At 47.9% G+C, this 21,250-nt stretch overlaps 12 protein-coding genes across 12 annotated transcripts; 6 read left to right on the top strand and 6 right to left on the bottom strand.

Moving 5' to 3' along the window:
- Positions 1–1,425: 1,425 nt before the first annotated feature.
- Positions 1,426–2,473, top strand: FMAN_11121 (uncharacterized protein; the record flags this gene model as incomplete). The annotated part of the gene is made up of 2 exons (XM_041833893.1): positions 1,426–2,263; positions 2,316–2,473. 2 exons carry the CDS (start codon positions 1,426–1,428, stop codon positions 2,471–2,473), a joined length of 996 nt encoding a protein of 331 aa, XP_041684211.1.
- Positions 2,474–2,814: 341 nt separating this feature from the next.
- Positions 2,815–4,037, bottom strand: FMAN_11120 (uncharacterized protein; the record flags this gene model as incomplete). Its single annotated transcript, XM_041833892.1, has 2 exons — positions 2,815–3,238; positions 3,292–4,037. The coding sequence occupies 2 exons, from the start codon at positions 4,035–4,037 to the stop codon at positions 2,815–2,817; spliced, it is 1,170 nt and encodes a 389-aa protein (XP_041684210.1).
- A 493-nt stretch (positions 4,038–4,530) lies between these two features.
- FMAN_11119 (uncharacterized protein) lies at positions 4,531–4,850 on the bottom strand (the record flags this gene model as incomplete). Its single annotated transcript, XM_041833891.1, has 2 exons — positions 4,531–4,562; positions 4,619–4,850. 2 exons carry the CDS (start codon positions 4,848–4,850, stop codon positions 4,531–4,533), a joined length of 264 nt encoding a protein of 87 aa, XP_041684209.1.
- Positions 4,851–6,051: 1,201 nt separating this feature from the next.
- Positions 6,052–6,951, bottom strand: FMAN_11118 (uncharacterized protein; the record flags this gene model as incomplete). The annotated part of the gene is made up of 1 exon (XM_041833890.1): positions 6,052–6,951. One exon carries the CDS (start codon positions 6,949–6,951, stop codon positions 6,052–6,054), a length of 900 nt encoding a protein of 299 aa, XP_041684208.1.
- Positions 6,952–8,237: 1,286 nt separating this feature from the next.
- Positions 8,238–8,633, bottom strand: FMAN_11117 (uncharacterized protein; the record flags this gene model as incomplete). The annotated part of the gene is made up of 1 exon (XM_041833889.1): positions 8,238–8,633. One exon carries the CDS (start codon positions 8,631–8,633, stop codon positions 8,238–8,240), a length of 396 nt encoding a protein of 131 aa, XP_041684207.1.
- Positions 8,634–9,556: 923 nt separating this feature from the next.
- On the top strand, positions 9,557–10,553 carry FMAN_16149 (uncharacterized protein; the record flags this gene model as incomplete). The annotated part of the gene is made up of 5 exons (XM_041833888.1): positions 9,557–9,610; positions 9,673–9,751; positions 9,803–9,886; positions 9,938–9,960; positions 10,119–10,553. 5 exons carry the CDS (start codon positions 9,557–9,559, stop codon positions 10,551–10,553), a joined length of 675 nt encoding a protein of 224 aa, XP_041684206.1.
- Positions 10,554–10,986: 433 nt separating this feature from the next.
- On the bottom strand, positions 10,987–11,834 carry FMAN_11116 (uncharacterized protein; the record flags this gene model as incomplete). Its single annotated transcript, XM_041833887.1, has 5 exons — positions 10,987–11,385; positions 11,438–11,487; positions 11,538–11,647; positions 11,705–11,751; positions 11,829–11,834. 5 exons carry the CDS (start codon positions 11,832–11,834, stop codon positions 10,987–10,989), a joined length of 612 nt encoding a protein of 203 aa, XP_041684205.1.
- Positions 11,835–11,977: 143 nt separating this feature from the next.
- On the top strand, positions 11,978–12,582 carry FMAN_11115 (uncharacterized protein; the record flags this gene model as incomplete). Its single annotated transcript, XM_041833885.1, has 2 exons — positions 11,978–12,132; positions 12,186–12,582. The coding sequence occupies 2 exons, from the start codon at positions 11,978–11,980 to the stop codon at positions 12,580–12,582; spliced, it is 552 nt and encodes a 183-aa protein (XP_041684204.1).
- Positions 12,583–13,791: 1,209 nt separating this feature from the next.
- On the top strand, positions 13,792–14,268 carry FMAN_11114 (uncharacterized protein; the record flags this gene model as incomplete). Its single annotated transcript, XM_041833884.1, has 1 exon — positions 13,792–14,268. One exon carries the CDS (start codon positions 13,792–13,794, stop codon positions 14,266–14,268), a length of 477 nt encoding a protein of 158 aa, XP_041684203.1.
- A 1,535-nt stretch (positions 14,269–15,803) lies between these two features.
- On the top strand, positions 15,804–16,751 carry FMAN_11113 (uncharacterized protein; the record flags this gene model as incomplete). The annotated part of the gene is made up of 1 exon (XM_041833883.1): positions 15,804–16,751. One exon carries the CDS (start codon positions 15,804–15,806, stop codon positions 16,749–16,751), a length of 948 nt encoding a protein of 315 aa, XP_041684202.1.
- A 552-nt stretch (positions 16,752–17,303) lies between these two features.
- FMAN_11112 (uncharacterized protein) lies at positions 17,304–18,376 on the bottom strand (the record flags this gene model as incomplete). Its single annotated transcript, XM_041833882.1, has 2 exons — positions 17,304–17,663; positions 17,708–18,376. The coding sequence occupies 2 exons, from the start codon at positions 18,374–18,376 to the stop codon at positions 17,304–17,306; spliced, it is 1,029 nt and encodes a 342-aa protein (XP_041684201.1).
- A 498-nt stretch (positions 18,377–18,874) lies between these two features.
- Positions 18,875–21,243, top strand: FMAN_11111 (uncharacterized protein; the record flags this gene model as incomplete). Its single annotated transcript, XM_041833881.1, has 6 exons — positions 18,875–19,069; positions 19,123–19,413; positions 19,469–19,967; positions 20,019–20,349; positions 20,401–21,082; positions 21,133–21,243. The coding sequence occupies 6 exons, from the start codon at positions 18,875–18,877 to the stop codon at positions 21,241–21,243; spliced, it is 2,109 nt and encodes a 702-aa protein (XP_041684200.1).
- Positions 21,244–21,250: the final 7 nt, after the last annotated feature.

Genomic DNA, 21,250 nt, shown 5'->3' with positions numbered 1-21,250 from the left:
GCTGTAAAGTTCGGACTGGAAGAATTGTGTAATCGCCTTGAGAATCTGGGTTTTTGCCATAAGGCTTAGGATTATTTCATACTTAGACCAAATGAATAAGAGGTTACTAACAGGGTCGGCAAGCGACGATAACGATTTACTAGCAGCGGGTAATAACTGCAATATAAACATAGAAGATTAAGCTTTTACGGTAAGGTAAATCATTTGATATAACTTAGTATTTAGCAAATTGTATATATAATGAGCCAAAATCGTATAAAAGCTTAATAAATAATTAAAAGTAGAAAGTAAAGTTTATAAAAGATTAATAAAATTAATAAAATACTAAAGAAATAGCAGTAATATTTAAATGTTAAAAATATTACCTAAATAAAACCCTACATCAATATAGCAATATTAAGACTTAATTAAATATAAATATTAACTATAGGCATAAACTATTTAATAATCTATAGAAATAAAGCTAGCCTTAAAGTAATGCTTTTCGCCCTTTAGTCTTTATCTAGATAATCTAACTTAGCAGTAAAAGTGATAATACTTTAGAAGTTATAGGCAGTATTCTCAAGCTAGTGTAGCTTTTTGCGACTATTATCAGTTTAAATGGCCTGGAACCCGGCAATTATGCTCTCTAGCTCCTTGACTGCGGCGACTGACTTAGCCTTGCTAGTTGAATGTCTGGAGGCCACGAGCTTGGAGAGTTTCATGACGTGAACATCGATTTTGCGACAGTCAAATTTGTGCGGACGCAGATAAAAATGCAAGAGGGGGATCAACTGCGGTCAGACCTTAGCAGCCTGTTGATCAGAGGCCTCACGTGAGGCCGCATGGAGCTGCAGGTTTTGAGTGGGTACAAGGATGGTAAGGCAGATTTTGGATAATCAGCCCCTACAAACTGTCAGTCAGAGCAAATGCATGTCGGCCGTTCTAGAAATTAAGTCTCAAATGAAGATGTTAAACATATTATCAGGCCTGGAACGGTAAATGAGAATTTGACAAAGGTCGGCCGGCTACTATTTTGGCATATTGGTCTTGAGAGCAATTTCTTTGAATGTTGACACATTCATATGGGCTATAGACATCGACAGGCTGTGGGGATCTGGACACAGTAATTGGCCGGGGCCACCAGAACAAGCCTCTTCCATTATGGAAATGTACAAATGGAAATTCACAGCATTGTCATATGATCCAACAGCATTAGGAATTGATCATTTTACTGTTGGTCACGTCAACGGGCCTTAGCAGCCTGATTTTGAATTGAAGTACGTATAAAAAGCTCACAATGCCTCCAACCTAGAGCTCTTCTTACTGGCGTCCGTTCCATTTTACTTGCATTTCTTTCCAAAATTCCACTACCAAGCTTTGAATTTAAACTCTTAAAATCCCTTTAAACAAGTCACACGAGACCATTTGACAGTGTTTGCCACAATGCCCCAGCTTTTCGTCCCCAATTCCGACCAAGAGGATAATTTCTCATTTGATCACACGCCATCGTATTTATTCAGACTTTATACACCAAATTCGGCTGGCTCAACTGACATCAACCATGTCGCGTCGCCGGCCTGGGTTGAAGGCTCTTCGCAAAAAGATGCTAAGGGCTTCGACTGCGACATGGACCTTCTCCAGCTTCCTTCAGATCAGGCCGCAAAAAGATTAAGCGCACATCTCGAATGGGAATGCCAATACTGGAGTCCGTGTAATCTCATGTCTTGGTCCTCTTCTCTTCTGTTTCTCCTCCAATATGGCTTATTTCGACATACAACCGACTATGAGAGACCTGCGTTATCCGATATCCACTTGATCATGATCGACACGCGCAACTTTCCCAGGCAAACCTTTCTTCGGGACCTTGATGCCATGAATCATTTCGAAGGGCATTGCCCTGAGCTCGATGCCCGCAGAAAAGGTCGACTTGGACACTGGTATTTCGGGGAATATCTCACGCAGGGCAATCTGGATATTCATGGAAAGTGCAGTCAGGTGTCTATACAGCAACTCATCGACTGCAGACTTTTTGAGCTATGCCCCGATCTAAATGAACCAAATAACAACTGGGGAAAGTGGCCAATGTCAGTGCGTAGCATCCGGGGCCAATTGAAGTTCTCAAAGGCCGTCAGTCAGAAGACACTTCGAATTGCAATGGCCATGGCTCAAGTCGGAGTTACGGACCAGTTTGTTGTCCCATTTTCGCTCATGCTCTTAGCGCTACATGGGACACAACCAGATAAGCATATCGTTGTAGATTCCTTTCGTGCGATGTTTACTAGTAAGTCAGTGGCAAGAATACTTCAACGCTATCCGCTGATATGTTCCTACAGAAACTGAACTAAGCTTGGGTGATGTCAAATACGACTTACGATCTGGCCAGATGGCAGAACTGGATCTTTTTAAAGAACTGATGGAGTCTGTCATGACACGCCCGGACGGCGCATTGGTGGAGATTAAAGAGCGTATGGAGAGGCTTTTGAACAACTGACATATCAACATGGGCAGCTTCACTCCTTGATAGGCTATTAGTAACAATGTTTTCCAGGGAGGCCAAGATCGCTCTAAGAAGACACTTAGCCACAACGCATTCTCAACCGGAAACAGGTTCATTTCCAAGGCTGACTGCCTTCTTGTTCGGGGGGTGGAATCAAACTCCGAGGTATCTTGGACGATTTATTACCTTTTTGACATTGTTCTTTTTTTAAGTCAATTATTTGTTACTCTCGATTTTGTTTGCAAGTACTCAAGAACCTGCTTCCTGTAGACAGTTAAAATCTTATTCCTTGGAAAATAAACTCCTGAGCGTGATAAAAACATGGACTGTATGTTCTATGACTGTACAAAGTGTCCTACCATACTGAAAGGAACCATTTGCCCAATATCTCCCACGCGCATAGAGGGATATGAACATATTGGTGTCGACCACGATAAAAACATCAGAACCCATAGATACCCTACTACCCGACGTACTGACATCGGAATATGTACGTGAGCAGTCATGGCCTGCACGGCATCTTCGAACGCAATCCCCACGGCCTGTAGAACATAGAACCATTCACTGGCAAACGTCTCATCGGCAGCAAATGAATACAAATGACCTATGCAGTGATGCATCAGACCAGACGCTAAGAAAGTAAGAAAAAGGCGTGTGTATCGCGAGAGCAGAGTACCACGACGGAGGCGGAGGAGTCTGTCCGGAACAAAATCTCCCAAACCAGTGAATGTCTTGCGATAGAGCTGATGCCAAAACTTTCTTCAAAATATTTTAGCATATACCCATGCTGACTCGGTAGATAAATCACTTACCCCCAGAAACCACGAACAGTGTAACAGGCGCTTATTGATCCATTGAGATGCGGCCAGTCTTCTGGCCGGCTTAAGCCAATTGAGAGAGATATGACAGCTGCGCAAGCATGATTAAGTCGATTGCAGACGTATGTTACTAGCCAGTACCCGAGTGTGCCGAATAATCGAAACCCTAGGTCCTCCAGTGATAGGTTCGATAACTTTGAAAGCGTCTGTTTTTCTCTCGTGATCAGATGATTCTCTGGAGGTGGTGCACTCATTGCCGCATCCATAATCAGATACATCACGAGAACCTCGGCTACTTTGGCACACAAGAGACGAGCTCCTGTTATTGTCTTTCGGCTCTTCATTGAGATCTCGCCTCGTACCCCAACGCGCCGCAGGTTGAAATACATGCATGCACCGCGAAAAAGAAGCGTGGTGGTGCCGACATAGTCATCGCCATCCTTTTCTCTCTTTGTGAGTAAATCTGCGGTATGAATTTGCGAAATGAGGATTTGCTCCGCGCTGTTCATAAAGAAACCCCAACTAAGGAGACAAATATTGGATTTCTGGGCGGGAGTAATAGACGTATCCACGACCGCTGAGTAGAAGGCGCATTGGAGGCAGGCCAGCGCTATAGTCGCTCCAACACGAAGGAGAGTAAGATCTTTTGGCACAAACACGAGTGTCGCAGCAAAGGTAAGTAAAAGGACGCACCATATGCTGACTACGCCAACAAATGAGTATTCGTCAGCGTGGTGCATGTCAGTTGATACAGCCAACGCAAAATGATTCCGCGTGGGTTTCTTAGAAATGCTGCACAAGATTGATGGAAAGCCAAGGGAAATTGAGAAATAAAACTTGGGCGCGGTGGGGTTTTAATCCGGAGGATTTTCTTAGTCTGACATTGTGGGTGGATTTTCAGCGGAGATAGCTTCCCGTTAAGCTTTGATCTAGCCTACTTTGTCTAGTCCTAGAAACATGTCAGCATTAAGTTGACCTTTTGGCCAGGACGTCTAAATATAACTTGTAAGAGCATATAGGCAAGGTAGGTCTCCTCATAGTCCTCATAGCCGGCAATCAAGGTTAAACTAGTTCGAGACGTACAGGGTAATATAGTAGAGAATTATCACGCCTCTTACGCTTTTGATCAATGACCTTCTGTCAAGACGAAGTTTAGCTAAATATTTTATTGGCCCTGATTCATTTTATCAGACATAGAGTAATTTCCAGCTTCCTCTTCTATTTAGATCCGCTTTAACAGCAGCCTCCAGCTTGGCAAGCGGGCTCTGTTGGATTTTCGTTAGTGTCTGTTCATTGTCATTCGACAGCAGAAGAAACTTACTGGCACCCTTTGAGCAAGCAGCACCTCCGATGAAGGGGCAGGACAAGTTGTATTGCTGGATACATCGAGCACAGCCGTTGGGCCCCTCGATGTAGCAGCGCTTAACAAGATTGCCATTGGCAGCCTCCCGAGCTAGGGTGGTAGGAACATCCTCGGCCGGGGATGTAGGAGCCGCAGCGGCAAAAGAAGCGAGAGCCGCGAAGGCTACAAAGATAGAGCTGGTGAAGTGCATGACGAGGGTTTGGTAAGTAGTTAAGAAGCTGGAGATGTTTGTGGATAGTTGTGATGAATTTTTACAACTGAAGAGAGATTCGAGCCTTTTTAAACCCGAAATCAGGACCCATTGTCAAGCAAGCTCATTCCTTCAAGACTATGCAAGTATCTATCGCTCGCTAGAACTACGTCCGAAGGAAGGTCAGATGACCCAGGAGATTATGTCTGGGGGCTGTAGACTGCGGACAGGCGTGGGGCATATTCTTCGATTTGTCTATCCCATACAATATGCAAAGCAAATACGGCGTAGGATGCATATCGTGGATTGGAAACCTTGATACCAAGAGAGGTTTTGTGGATATAGGCTCAGGGATACCAGTGCTCAAATAGGCAGTTACTCCAGTACCAATCATGAAAAGGCGTCAGCCGGCTTTCCGCACTTCTCATTGGCTTTGAGCCCGGCTTTGAGTTGCGTTGTTTGGCTGTGTAAGCGAGCCAAGCGCCAAGACTCTATTCTATCCGCGGACTTCCCTTTCAACGGCTATTCGGGATAGCGATGCCCGAGGAAGTATTTGGGATTAACATGACGATGTACAGTTGAAATCGTCTAAACATTTACGAAAACAGTCTTCAAGATGCAGAGGGAGGTTTTGGGCTGTTTTATCATTATATGCAACTACTCATATCTCTCGGGGCATAGATCAGTCTTGTATATCTATCAGATGTATATGTGTATATAGTCTTTCCTGTTTGCGATTGTCTCATAGCGTTCAACAAGAGGTTCTTCCGTGTTAGGCAAGTCCCCAAAAACCACTTGTGCCGCCTGATACACGGCTGTTCTGTCCTTGTCTGGGATTGGCGGTCTTGTAAGGAATGGTTGATGAATGATCGGCTTGACCTTTCATACAGAGCGGCAAACTGAGAGAACTTGCTTTTGTTTCACAATACTTGATACCGCTCCATTAATCACTCACTCCGAAAGCTCATGAGATTCATTATTCGCCCTGAGGAAACGGTTTTGGCAAGGGCCATGAGGTGGGGCTTGAACTGAGATTGCAGAAAAGGTTGGCTGGCAGAGCTAAAATGCAGACATTGATCACGATATGCCAGGCATGCAGGTTTCTCTGGCACGTTATTTTGAAATGGACTATTCATAGATGCTAGATCAGCTAATTTACAACGTTGAGATCAATGCAGACGCTAACTACTCTACCTTGAATCTAGTCATCGTCTTCATCCCCCGACTCATCGCCAGAGTCACTATCAACATCATTGCCACCTCCGACTGCTCCTCCTGTTCCAGCTCCTTCATCACCGCTATCCTCATCATCACTGCCTCCGTCCAGAAACGCGTTGGGTACCGTCGCCACAGCGCTTCCAGAGTCGCCTACTGGAGCGAGTGCCTTAGCTGCAACGGCATCAAAGCCGGCTGTTTTGGCTTGCGCAAAACGCGCAGTGAAAGGCCCGAAGCCCCTCTCATGGAAGCCAAGGAACGCACCAGGGTTAGAGGGGTCTCCCCTCGGAGGCCTCTCGGACAGCGCCCAGCCCATAACCGCATTACCAACAGCAGCTTCGGGACCGAGGCCGAGTGTACTATCGAGACAGTTCTCACAAAGGAATGTGTACAGCAACGACGTCTCGTTGACTGAGACTCCATCTGGTATCGGCCTTACTTTGAAGTTTCCTTTGACTTCCGCTGGGTTGTCCTCATCGATCGCTTGTCGGAACGAGGCCATGACTCCTCCTTTCCCGTCTGGCCATGCGGCGAGGATGAAGTTTCCTTCCATATCTCCCGTCAAACCAGCTGCACCCCAGCCTTCACCGTTGGCCAGTGGAAACTGGAGTTGACCGATGAAAGACCCGGCAGTTCCGTTCGCCGTTGCGGCGTCAGGCAAGGCGAGAGCGAAGGCGAAAGAAGTTCGGGCACCGAAGAAGCGCTCCATTGTGAGACCCGTTACTTGGTCGACGAAAGGCTCGGAGACTTGGTCTGTTGAGGATGTAGGCTCATCATCGGCTAGGGCGAGTGCGGGAAGGAGGAGACTGGTGGCGAGGATTCGATGAGGGTTGATGTGTCTTTGACGTGTTGTTCGTCGGTTGTGGATGTTTCGAAGAAGAGGCATTTTGGGGAAGTGTTCGTACTGGGTATCAAGACAATGAACTTTTGAAAGATACAGATGATTCTGCTGGATGAATACTGAATACAAGATGGTGAAAGTACGCATGAAGACTGAACACAGTCCACTACTTATAGCCCTCACTCCAGTGAAGCCAAGAAATACAGGAATAGCCTCAAACCTTTGAACCTCGAGAGGGAGCCAAAGGCCAGGCCTCTCCCACGCACCTCACTTCTAATTCCAGCACGCGACTGTTTCGCGTCCCCATCTGGACTCAAGGAACGCTCGCTTAAACGCTCAAGAACCCATCTCGTCTGAAGCTCTTCTGTTTCCAGCACACTGCTCCCACTGAAACGGTTCTGTTTCTACTATTAATAGGAACCGTTTGAAGCTTAGAAATATGGTTGCAATTGTTTAAAGCGTGATTGGCTCGAAAACTAAAGACGAAACGATGCGAAACGTTTCTTTAGCCTGTTTGTGTTGACGTCGTCGCTTAAGTGAGGATGAAACGTTTTGAGCCAGAGGTTTGGGTTTCGACCGCCCCCGCAACGATCTTGGCAGAATGCCGTCAACCGTTCTGTGAATAGCATTTTAAATTAGCCTTAGATTCTTAGGGAAGGATTAGGAAGTAGAACTAAGCTTGAAATGATGGGTGAATGGCTGGCTACGACCAGGCCTTCTGGATCTCGGGTCCACGGCATGCAGGGTGTCGCGCAGGCTGCTTTCTTACAGCAAACAAGTTGACTGCGTTACAGGACTCTTTGCCAAATGTCTCATTTCATTCTCAGTTCCCTTATCAATTTCGTTTCATTATTGGTGTTAAAGAACAAGAACAACCCAACCTTTGAAGTCTCAAAATCCTGATGGGGAACCTGAGATGTCAAGCCTATGATGTGTTGTCTCACCTTGCATATTCTCAAATACTTTGAGGAGATAAGTCCGGAGTCTTTCAATTATTTCGCTCACTGAACTACCCAAGATACCGGTCAAACCATAGTGATAAACAATGAATGTACTACGAACATGGCATTCGTGACGCCCAGCTGATGTTCATCAATGCATGTACTTCACCCCAATCCAGATTCATGTCCACCACTGTCCTTATCTTGTGTCTTTTTTGTGTTACCGGAAGTGCAGCGTATTTTCGTCGGTTCTCTATACCTGAAGTCACTCAATGATAGCGTCGACAAAAGGGGGGGGGCAGCAGAGAACGGCGGCAGGGGGCCTGAATCACTGAAACAGTCAGAATTATCTTTGAGGATCATTCCATAAACTTACCCATAAGTACTGGCTTAAGAGCCATCGATTCTTCCATCGTCCGTCACCACCTCGTACTCCAAGGGCCGAAGCCGCTCAGTGCGGCAGAATCTTGCTGCAGCTTCATAAGCAAGCAAAAGCATCTTCAAGGCCTCGTCACTCCCTTCGATAAGAATGATCTGTTGAGTGCCATCCTCGAGGTCATAAAAACTGACCTTTTGTTGGTGGCTTGGTAGCCCATAGCAGGTTTGCAAAGCCAGACTTCTGAAATTTCCTTGCTCGTCGATGGCGCCCACGAGTCGGAGCGACTGGCCGACCACCAAGAAGGGCCCGGGTAGACCCATGTGATATAATGTAGGTTCTCGGTCGTCTGCAGGGGTAACCTGGATCTGGTTGTTGACAGGGGCACTTTGGGTCTCTTCGTTGCTCATCGTGTCGATCTTGTGGTGCGCTTATGAGTTCGATGGTTAAGATGAGAGCAAGATGAAAGGTCGGTGTGAAGAGGAAAAGATGAGAAACTTTTAGCTATCGCAAGAAATACTTGCTGGCCATGTGGCCTGGTTTTTGGTAATTGGCAGCAGTCTTGAGGTGAATAGATGCTGTCTGATTCATTGGTGCACAGATGATTGAATGACCGACCGCCAGGGCACTGAGTGCGCTAAGGATCAAGGTAAACAACAAAGACAATGCGCCATAGTCCCCACATTTGTACAGTGAAGGAACAGTGCCTGGAGCCGTCATCAACGACTGACAGTGAAGTGTCCATGAGCTGCAAACAGTGTGAAAGAAATATGAAGAAGCCAATTCTGTCAAGAGATAAGCAACTGTATCTGTGGATGGGCCTCGCGCATCAAATTCGCAATGTATGCAGGAGAGGTCCAAGATTTAAGTTTGTCTTTTGTCTGGTGTGTAAGACGATTGGTGGAAAATGACAGGGTCCCCACGATTTCTGTTGGTTCACACTGAGAATGTCCACTACTGTCAAAGCAATGGAGGCCCTGTATATTACCCAGTGTCACGGAACTCGACACTGTACCTCAACCTTCTAAGGCGCGCTGGCATCGCCCTCGTTCTCTCGACCTGGGCAGCCAGTCCCACTTTCTTTACATACCGCGTTCAGGAAATCCTCCCAAGGCCAACTTGCTCCCATCGAACAGGCACGGAGATCGGGCTCTTGATCTCCTTCGACCAGGCAAAGCCCAGGTCGGACTTTTTATATCTTTTGTTCCACCATCTGATTTACTTCTTTCCTGCAGCCAACACACTCAAGAGTCCAAATCAACCTCAGCTTCGGAAAGCAATATCCTTTATCGTGTGCCAGCTCTGTGAAGCGCCGGAGAGACTTTCCGCAACCATGGCGGGTAAAAGCACTGAACTCTTAGAGTCAGATGCTTCTCATCAGAAGAATGTATGAACATTAACAACTTCATTGACGATGTCGCGATAATTTGCTGATATCTTTCTGCACAGCCCGAGAGCCCTGTCGCCAAGAGCGACGTCGACTCCAAGAAAGTGATGACTCCTGTGGCTCGTCCTGTTGGTCTTGAAGGTAAGTGCATATCGACAACTCCAAGTGTAAACCTCATCTGACATTTGGCAGAGGTCGCAACCCCCCACACAACCGCAGTCCTTCTTGAAGAAGAGAAGATTTGGCGGCGCCCTTCCCCCATTCCGTCTTTCAGTAGTAAGGCTGCCAAGTCCCAAGATAGACAAAGCTTTGACTGATGAAATGCAGGCAGCTCCCCCGGCTCCAAGGATGTGAGCATGAGCTATCTCGCGGCCAGCTTCACTGAAAGCTCATGCCGCCTTCCATGATGGCGCACCCACAGCACTGTCTGCGGAGCGAGGCTCAGGATCTCCAGGCTACACAACACCACCTGTGTGACAAGCAGGCGTCCCACAAGCAGTCGAAGTAGTTTTGGGGTATCGTGAACGTGATCTTGGTTGCGACAGTTGCCTCGATCGTGTTTCTCATTGCAGCATTTGTCTTCTTTGCCAACATCGCTCCGCCTTTGTTCGAGCTTACCACTCTGGGCAAGAAGACTTCTAGCGATGGAGTCGCGGTCCACGAGGCTGCTGCGCCAGGCACACATAGTCTGTGGAAGCCACATAGACGGCCAGTCAGGCGGTTCACCAGTGCTTCTGAAGCGACCCTCTCGTGTCTCGTGGAGATCACCTCCGCGCTAGTTGAGTTTACCCAAGACATTGCAGGTCTTTTGATGCTTGGCCGCCTCAACTGCCAATTAGAGGAATACGAGTCATCGGGGGTCATTTGGTCATGTAGGGACTCTGATTCTCGATTATCTGCGACTTGCGTGTCTGCCGTTGGAGACGAATGGCGCAAGTTGTGAGCTAGATGTGTTATTTGCAGTTGAGACTTGTGGCCGAGAGCTTAAACCAGGAGATAGAACGCAGTATTAATTGATATGGCTGCCTCCAGTTGGCTTGTGAACTCAGTGACATATACGACGGTTTAAGAACTTCGGAGTGTCTTGGCACGACCGAGAATCGAACGTCGGAATGGACAGAGCATCACAAACTCATCATGACCGAATCTCTCACAAACAGACAAAGAAAGATGAAGTGCTGGGCAATAGCTACACTTCTTGAGCGACAAAAGAATATATCACAATAAAGACGAAGACAAAGTGAAAGTCGCCCCGTTGGTGGTCAATTGTCGACATGCTGTCAGATAGCAACTGCTCCGATGATGTGTCACAATACTACCTTAACGACTACACCCTGCTGTGATCAATTGTTACCACATAGTTGCAACAACGAACTTTAGTTCTCCTCATCCTCATTCTCATCCAAAGGAAACTTCCAAAGACACTCCTCAGGCATCTTCTCTGGGCCACAGCGGGCGGGTATCTCGAGAAGGTCGGCGATACCAGCTTCCAAGCCACTCTTGTGGAGAGTGCACTGAGCGATGATACGCAGACTGTTGCTGATGTCGATCAAAGTTGAAAGCGTGTTGGTGGCAACGACACGCTTGTGCTCAGCGCGATGGTCCTTCATGGAGTCAGCAGCATCTCCGTTTGAGTGCGATGCGATAGCGCGGCTAGCCTTCTTGCGAAGGCGGATGGTCTTTGGGTTGGAATCGTACGCCTCCTTGGTGACGCGGCGATTGGCCTTGATGTGCTTGATGAAGCGTTCAAGCAGAGTTCCCATGCGCCGAGTACCCTGTGACTTCGTCAACACTCTAGTTATAACAATGAGCATAGATCAAACTGACGCCACCACAGTTCATATCGCAGGGACTGCAACAAAAGTCCTCTCTGTCGACTGCCCTTAAGTTAGCATAAGCATGGCAGGTGAGAATCGCAGCAACTAACAATCCTCTTCATCGATACACATCGCTGGAATCTCCTTGGGTTCTGCCTTACTGGGAAACCAGTCCATGGCTTTCTTGAGGCATGGCTCACAGCTGTAGAGACCAGGGCGCCTGACGTGGTTAGTGACAACACGGGGTTGGGGGTGAATACCAAGAACAAGGACTCACATGGTGTCGGCGGCGATGAAGACAAAGAGATGGAACAAACAGACGATCTTTGACAAGGTTAGCAGCTATCCGATGACGTCTTGTGTGTTGTGGTGCGGCCACTGGATGAGGCTGCTGAAGGTACTGACATTATTGTTGAAGCTTGAACTGAAGCTGGAGAAGAGGCAACACGGGAGACCACAAAGCAGGGTCGGAGGAACAGTTACATGGTCCGTGCGGCACTCCCGTCAGCGAGGGCAAAGAAAAGCAGAGCAGAGTTGGCAGTGTCCTTCCATGGGGTGGGTCTTTCCCCTCCTGAGCTTCGCATCACTACCTACACCCCTCCTCGCAATAAGCTACTCTTCTCTTCGTTCACGCTGCCATTCAAGTACCAGGTCAAGCGCAATCTGGCAAGAAACCTATCACTCGCCCACGCTATTGCAGCAATCGTATGTCTTGACATTTCATTCAAACTGACAAGGCGTTTACTGACCATGGACAGGTTCATATCCAGCGTCCTGAAGAACATCACGATGGACCATCAAGAAGGATTCGAACAAGGAACTATGGCACGGAAGAGAAAGCATACCGATGACCAGCAGGATGACTCGAAGATGAACTTGTTGAGCGCTGAGAACAAACATCTGCAAGCTGAAATCAAGCTCCTGAAGGACTGGCTGGCAGACCTACGCGACTCCATCGCGAGTAGAGACAAGTTGGTCGGCGCGCTCGAAAAGATGCTCGACACGGCTAATAAAGAGAATGAGCGGTTGCGAGAGAGTCAAGCTAAACCGAAGACTCCTGAGGATACCAGATCTCTGACCGAGCGGCTTCAAAATCAACATTTTGACGCAGCTCATGCCCGTTTCTACCCCAATGCCAGTACTAAGCCTAAATGAGTCTGTCTGAGAACTCTCGAGTACGATGGACCATTTTTTTCGATGTTTTGATCAGTACAAGAGTACATTTTACCGTTAGACAAACGGCAGTTGGGTGACAGACTGCAGTGTTGGATTTGATATGGCTGGAGAACAGGAGGGCTGGTTAGACTCACCATAGATCAAATGTAGACTCCCTTGTTTTACCTCCAATAAGTTACTTCATCATTTGTGGTTATAACACAATGTCATCCCAATATCAATGAGTCAAATTGCAGCATGCTAGGTCAAAGGCATATCCAGCATCCTGGAGGAAAGCCCTGATTTCTAGTTGATGTCCTGAACCAAATCTCAGGGTCGTATTCAATGAGAGTGATATCTGAACACGCCCGCCACCGACCTGCCTGGTGTTCAGAGACGAATGGGAAGCACTACACAGCGTGTCTGAGACCTGAGATAGCTCAGTAAGGCCCACGTGATCTTGTGTAACCCGCACCTCAGAAATGCTTGAGGTCATCATTACTCTTCCTCCGCAACTGGGTTTTCACACTGCAACGGCGGTATTGGAATCACTCTTCGTACCAACGATCTCGAATCCCCCTTGCCTTTACGATGGACGTCGAACTTCTGGGACAAGATATTCGCGACAAACTTGACTTGTCCCGAAACCGCGGTGAAATTTGCCGAAACCTCCAATTGCAACGCCCACCTGGCCTCATCCTACTGGACAGCCCGGATTTCTGCGACACACAAGGCCTTGATTGCCTTTTCGCCTTGGTTCGCCATATTTACAGTCAACTCCCTTCCTTTTACTTCGACAAAGATAAACACAAAGATGCCGAGGAGAAGAACCAGATTCTTGCGCTTGCCTGGCTGGATATCAACTTTGCTGCCAAAGACGAATGGGAACAATGCAAGCAAAACATCCCGAAGAGCTTCAACCCTTCTGGCGCTCACGACCTAAAGATTAGTTTTGAAGGTCTCGTCAACCCTCAGTTAATGAATGATACCTTCTGGAACCAGGAAGTTCATATCTTGTATAGAGCGCTTCTCGTAAAGCCAAATAATAAGCCTTGGGAATACGCAGATCTAGGTCCAAACCCTGATGCCGTTTGAGTCGCTATGAGCGAGATTATGGTTGACCGCAACAAGGCTCTATGGTGGTCTTTCAAGCAGTACATGCGATCTAACTTCTAACTTATCACAACAGAAAACACCACAGAGCTGAAGATGTGCGCTAAGCCTTGCATCATCCGCGTCCACTACAAGACAGCCAAGAACCTGGAGCCCTTCCCCTTCTCGGATCTCAAGAACACCTATATCACGATCGCCGAAGTCCAGGGATCCGAGGTCATCCCAAATGACAGAGATTGTCTTTACACCTTTATCGCAGCAGTCTCGCTGAAAGACAATAGAATCAGGACATATTCGTTCCTCGGGCAGCAGATCATGCCGTGGCCTGTCCATGATGCCTCAGAGAAGAAGTGGAGTCTCGAAGATAAGGTGGACGGGGACTACATGCTCTTCTATTGTGAGGCTGGTGATGCAGTTCCAGATTTTGGAACTGAAGAGGTTGTTGTTCTTCCAGAGGAAAACCCAAATCTAGCCTTTGTCAACGATGCCCTGCAGCAGGACATCAATAAGCGAAGGGAGGCGAAGAGAGTTCAGAGGGAGAAGGAGGAGCGAGACCGGGAGCAGGATAAGTAGCGTTTCTCGAGAGGATGAACCATGGTGTTCACATCCTTTCAGCTAGCTTTCGTAGAAGTTCTCTATACCAATCCCGCTCATTATGAGATATGAACTTGTCATTGGCTATGTCCCCTTTTTCAGATAGTGAAGTCTTACAGGTTAACCTGTGCGATAGAATATCACACAGATCTGAAATAACCTAGACTTTTTAGCTCCTGTGATGCCTCAAACCACTTTATCATGCATTTTCAATTTCGAACAATGGCGGGCTTCTTGCAAGAGGCTACGCTGTTGTGGCTGGCCCCTCAAAGGGCTTATATACCAACAGTTCAACATGATCTAGTAGGGATAGTGAGTGAGGTATGACGCATGCTAGTGTGGTGCAGCGGTTCCTGGGAACCGCTGCCATCTCGAGAAAATGAGGTGCTACCTAAAGCCGCTATCCCTTTTTGGCGGTTTGTAAAGTTAAAGATCGATAGTACGAAAACAGCTGTCTTGTGTAAAAAATGGTTCTTCTTTTTTGGCTTAAGTTCTAGTTGCTTGGATAAGACAAGGTTATAATCTCATGTGATTGTAAAGTCTTACTTGAGAATATATACTTTTAAACGAATAGGGGATGATATAATGTGCTGAGATGACTGAGCGCTTTATATTCTTTCTCTTGGGCTGCCTTTCGCCGACACATCCAAAAGCCCTTGCTGTAATACCCACCGAGCTCGCTCGCCTCACCATGGTCCGCTGGAAGTCATCCACAGGGCAGTCTGAATACTTGTTGGAGAAGTTTGGGGCTACTGATGCCGTGGAAATCAAGGTGACACAGCGCTTAAGTAAGTGGCCAATCGGTACCAAGTTGCATCGGCTGTCGGACTTGCGACATGAGAAGATAATGATCTGATCTGATCTGCGTGCTTGTTTCTATGATGATCTGTCTCCCTGGGTGCTTTTGGCTTGTCTGCTCTGACGTCTTTGCTCTGAACATTGATGAAGTCTCTGGGGATTAATACACTCTGTAGTTTGAGATACGGTGCCAAAATCAACCGGTCTAAAGATCTCCTAAGGTACACTGAACTTATCTAAATAATTCCAGTCTCTAGCATAGTTTACCTACGAATCTTTATCGCTTAGGATGATGATCCTAAACCTGCTCGCCTACTTTGAGGTACAGTTTGTTATGATGGGATGTGGGTGGGCTGGAAGATCTACGGCTGAATCCCACTTCCGCTGCAGCTTGCCCACGGGCGTCTGCCATTTGTTTGCTCCAGCGACGTCACAGGACATTTCTGTACCACCAGACGCGTAAAGCTCATTTCTTTCGGTTGCCTGGTGTCTTGTCCAGAGCTGTTCTCACTTCTCATCAATTCATCACACCATGCCCAGCTCTTCTCGAATTTCTCCTTTCATCACGGTCTCATATCTCCTCCTCGCTTGCTCCCTCATCTTCATTTACACCGTCAACCCCGTGTTCTTCCACATCTTTACTTTCTCTTTCACTCTCACCGTCTGCTTCCGTCAGATTCTGGCCACCGTCCCCACCGTCCGCAATGGACGAGCTCATGGCACTTCTCATCGACCTCCCCCCGGAGGCTCGTCTGCGCAAGGTCGGATATCCCTCTGAAGCCGACCTCACCGACGCCTCACTATATCCATCTTGCATGGTCCCTGAAGCTATCACGTACGAGTTTGGCACTGCAGCTCACTTCGCATTCCTCTTCAAGATCTGCAAGCGCAAGTGTGATGAGAACCCGATCTGCATCTTTTCCCCCGTTCGTGGTCTTCGTGCACAGACTCACGAACAGATCTGGGGCCATACCTTCTGTATCGAGCTTTGCCGCCTCATGACTCACCCAGTCTTCGAAATGGAGGGTACCAACAACCTCACTCTCATCCTTCAGTATGCCGTCATCTGCCGTACTGATGACAGACGCCCTTGGAAGATGCCCCCGATCCCTGTTGGGGTTGATCCACTCGAGCAGCTCCGCGGTGTGATGCAGTCATGCACCGGACCTTTGACCACCCCCATCTCTGAGGTCTTTGCAAGCCACTGCACGAACGAGAGCCCCCCACGTTGTATCAAGACTCGTGACATCAACCCTGACGAACCCCTCCTTCGGGAACAGCGGGCTGCCATCGAAGCCTACCTGACAGACCCGAGACACTTGATCTTTGTGATGCTCCAGCTCGCTAAAGTCGTTCAAGACTCTCCGACGGAAGGCCCTTACATCACGAAGGAGCGCGGCTTCGAGGTTTACAGTGTGACCACGCTTGATCTTCAGAACATCCGCAAGGCCATTGACGCAATGGAGCTCCACTACAGTGAGGGGAGTGAGGCGAGCTTTTTTGATCTTCCTATGGATCTCGTCTTCTCCCGCTATGTGGCCAAAGCTCAACTTGAGGACTTAGCTCCTCATGACCCGGATGAACTGTCAGATCTGATCGTGGCAGGATCCATGAAGAGAGAACGGGAGATCTTCGACACTACCCTCGGTCGCATTCGCCAGTGATATTTATCTGTCATCTTGCCCCGCAGACATGGCGGTCTTTACCCAGCGGTTTGTCATCCCGTCACAACCTGAATTGGACCCTACTAACCTGCCATACAGATCATGTACGGAGCGGGTGGAGCGTTGAATGGCCAAGAGACTGCGAGGCCGTCGAAGGAAACCTTGGTATGGTAGACAATGTGTATCGTAGGAAGCACCGAAGTACTTGAACAGTGTAACCCATGGCCAGGAATACATAGCTTTAAATGAAAGTGATCGCAACCAGAAAATGTCTGTCACTTACTTTCCAGTTCACGATACCTCTCTGTTCTTTCGATCATGGTTCCATCAAGTGTGATTTCTGTACATGTGTTTCTTGCCTCTATTCGGATTATGGACACAACTTAACCAACATTCAACCAAACACCCCCTTGTAGATCATATTGAGCTACTTCCAATTGCCATCCTCCCCTTTCAGCATAGTACGACTATATATTCAGTCCCTCATCATCTTTTACTTCTTCACCCCTCGCCGACAAGGCCCTCCTCCGATTGGAATTGTCTGCCAAGTCTCTAGTCGATCTGAGTTAGCTGTACCTCTACCTTGATACTGTCCCAGATGGATTCATCGATTCTCTGAAACTCAGAGTGCCAAGCTCGACGGTAAAAGTCAGCTAGCTGGTCGAAGTCAAGTTCATCATCGGACTCCTCTGTATTTTCCAGGAACAGTCCGTAGCATTTGTCGGTAGTGGGGAGCGTATATATCCCATTGAGTTCTGCGTTATTGATGGCACAGTTGACGTTTTCGATGTCGGCGGCTGTGACATGATACAGAGGGACATCCAATTGCTTTCTAGTTCCGTTCTCAGGTGTAGTAGGGCGTTCGATGGTGGTTCGAGAGACGACATGAGGTCGGACAATACAGACGTTTCCCTGAAACCATTCGCCATTCGAGCGAAACTATGAAGATCCTTCACCGAGCGGGTAAGGATTCCATCAACTGTCTTGGTTGTTTTGATGCGTTTTTGTAGATCTGCCAGGGTACCGCCAGGAGTTGGATGCTGCAGAGCCATGATCCACGGTCGCCTATCATCTGTTCGCAAGATGACTGCATACTGCAAGATCGTGGCGAGGTGATCCTTGTTGCCTCTCATGACAGGGTGCGTCAAGATCTGGGTCAGCAGACGGATGGGAGTCTGGGACCAAAGAGACGTAGTGCCATCAACCGATGTCTTGTCCACAGTTGGAACGTCGTAGCAGAGGCCCAGAAGAGGACTGAGCAGAGCGATTGGGGAACAGCGAAAGACACGGGCGCAGGCGATGAAGAGATTGAGGTGTCCATCATACATGTCCGAGTTTCCTTCATTGATGTCGTTTGCCATAGCATCAACAAAGTTTTTCCAACCCAAGATGTCGTAAACGGGATGCTCGTTGTCTCGTGGGATACCGGGCCCTAGGAAGTGAAGCCACTTGCAGCTTGATTTGAGAGCTTGAAAGACATCGCTTGAAGCTTCTGTGCGAATCGGACTCACGTGCTGTCGTCTCTTTTCGACTGGGGCAGCGACGGCTGGTGAGGTTTCCCTGGCGCGTTTCTCACGTCCACTTTTAGACGAAGGGCTGTTTGAATCTCGTCTGCGCTTGTCCATGCTTGTCGATGTTGGAGCGAAGACTATAGAATTGAAAGATGACGAATGGTCGACAGCGAGATATACTCAGCGACTGAGGGACGCAGTGAAGTTGGACAATCAAGAGTTTGTGTCTGAATGGACAGGGCCTAGCGTTGCTCATCAGTAACATTTCCGTAAGGTAAGGTAGCGTAGAAAGGCGTGTTTAGGTACCTTCAGATTTGGTGAGGTCATTGGCAAGTCCAAGGTTGCACTGGGTCTGTTGGAAGATTCACGGCGGGTTCGATACGGCAAGGTAGGCGAGGTCTGGGCTGGCATTTCCTTGTGTCACCTCAACTCCTTCCACTCCCACACAGTGAGTGGGTCGGTGCAGGAGCAGGAGCACAGCTCACTCGAGCGCAAGAGGCAAATCTCTCTCGAACATCAACACAATTACCAACACAATTACCTTACTATCCATCAACACAATTACATTATTATCCATCACATTCAGCTTCAAGAAGCGTTTCAATCTCAAGCATGGCACCTCCGACCGAGGAGCAACTTCTGCATAACTCTGTCGTCCAATATGAAGTTGCGAAAATTAATCCCCTTCTCCCCGGCGAGAACCGATCTGATAGCTACTTGGCAACACTGAACGATCAATGCCGCCGTTTGCCCATCATGCAGACAGAGAATTTCGAAAGGTTCCTCAAACTTTACAAGGCTAGACAGGTAACTACACCTACAAATGCCCTCGGTTGCGATTCGTTACTGACAAAGTGCAGGTGGTGGTCGTCAACTCTGATACAGGCTCTGAAGACTCGAGACAGCTCGTGAAACGAATCATGTACCTCGAACTCAACAAAGGCCTCAAGGTTGTCTGCACTCAGCCTGATAAGGTTGCAGCCAGAGAACTCGGTCAGCGCGTCTCAGCAGAGCTTGAAGTTAAGTACGGTGAACAGGTTGGTGTTCAGTACCGCAACTACAACAAGACCAGCGATCGGACTCGATTGTATTTCGTGACAGAGGGCATGCTCCGCAAGCAAGTCGGGGACAATCCTAACCTGGCCGGTTATGTAAGTGTCCAGTATGCCGCCTCCTATTTTTCCAGTAACTAACTCTTCATGCCAGTCATGTGTCATCCTCGATTTCCAGGACCAAACAACAAACAACGATCATCTCCTTTGGCTACTCAAGCAAGCCCTCGCTCTCCGTTTCGATCTCAAACTCGTTATCATGGCAGCAACCAAATCCGAAAGGCTTGCCAGTGACTTCGGCGTTCCCAAAGTCCTCAACCTCGATAAAGATTCATTCTCGGTTGTGATCGAGTACATGCCCGAAGAGTTCCCTCACTATTGCGAGATGGCTTTGAGTTACGTGAACCGCATCCATAATGAAGAAGGCCCAGGTGATATCCTTGTCTTCTTGGGATCTGCCCCTCAAGTTGATCGTGCGGTCGCGACGCTACGTGAAAATATCTCAGATCTAGAGACTTTCCCATTGCATGACAGAATGGCTAAGGAAGAACAGAAGAAAGCACTTCAGTCGGGCGGTGAGAAGCGCAGGTGTGTTGTTACTACCAACATCGCCGAGAGTAGTGTCACTGTCAATGGCATTTCTTATGTCGTTGGTAAGTCAATAGATCTCCTGATCGGTGTCGAGAAGCTAATCTTTGCTGTAGACAGTGGTATCCAGATGGATCCGATCTTAAACCCCCGCGTGGGAATGAAAACCCTCCGAGCTACGCCAATCTGCAAACAATCCGCCGATCAGAGAGCTAAATGCGCCGGACGAACTCAATCAGGAATCTGTCAACGCCTGTACACGATAGTGACATATAATGAGGTCTTACCCAATGTCCAATCTTTCGGGAAGCTAACAGAGTGTTTCAAAACGGCCCTTTTGGCTTTAAGGATAAGGGGTGCAGACATTAAATCTGTCTATACTTTCGACTTTATCGATCCTGCGAATGAGGAAGTCTATCTCCGTGGGCTAGAGAACCTCAGAGCCTTGTAAGCATTCGCAAATTGTTTTCCCACTTCTCTTCTAATTATCGTACGCAGCAATCTTATCGATGAAAACGGAACCATGACTCCAGTTGGCAAAACCGCTGACAAGCTTCCCCTCAGCATCAATCCCATCTGGCACAACGCATTCGAGGAGGCCATCAAGCTTGGCTGCCTATCTGAACTCATCGACATCGCTGCTCTCGTGAGCGTAAAGAACATCTGCCTGATACCACCCGAGACACTACATGCAGCCGACGTGTTACACGAACAATTCATGGACCCCTTGTCGGATCATTTGTCAGAGCTCAACGCTCTGTACGCCTACTTACACAGGAAGCGCAATATGTCAACAGAAGAGTTGGCAATCTGGTGTCACGAAACATTCCTGAATTCGGCATCACTAGAACAGGCCTTGAAACGGCGACATGAGTTGATCGGATGGTGCAAAGCAAATCTTGGCGTCTCTGAAATCTCTGGTCTAACCCTGGCTGACACAGACTACCACGTCAAGATCCGCAAAGCCATCGCCAAAGGGTTCATCCACCACGCTGCGACCAAAGATAATACTTGCCATCAACGTCAGTACATCACGCTGGAGAACATTCCCGTCGTTCTTTTTTACCGAAGCGCTATTGGGACAAATTGGAAGTGGGTTGTGTATCACAGGATTGAAACTACAGCTACTAGCCTCCATTACATGGATCGATGTACTGTTGTGGAAGAGAATTGGCTTTTGGTAAGCTGCGTCTTCTGGGTTTGGAAATTGGCTAACACGCGTTTTGGAAGGAAAACGATTATTTCTATCCCATCAACTTGCCCAAAGACGACAATGGGAAAGTTCGAGTAAAGAGAATCCAAATTCTCTTCGACATTTTGAATCGACCATACCAACCATGATCAACAA

Source organism: Fusarium mangiferae (assembly GCF_900044065.1).
Source record: "Fusarium mangiferae strain MRC7560 genome assembly, contig: FMAN_scaffold008, whole genome shotgun sequence".
NCBI classification, from domain to species: domain Eukaryota; kingdom Fungi; phylum Ascomycota; class Sordariomycetes; order Hypocreales; family Nectriaceae; genus Fusarium; species Fusarium mangiferae.
The sequence above is the reverse complement of the archived record's forward strand: the minus strand, read 5'-3'. Positions and strand labels throughout refer to the sequence as shown.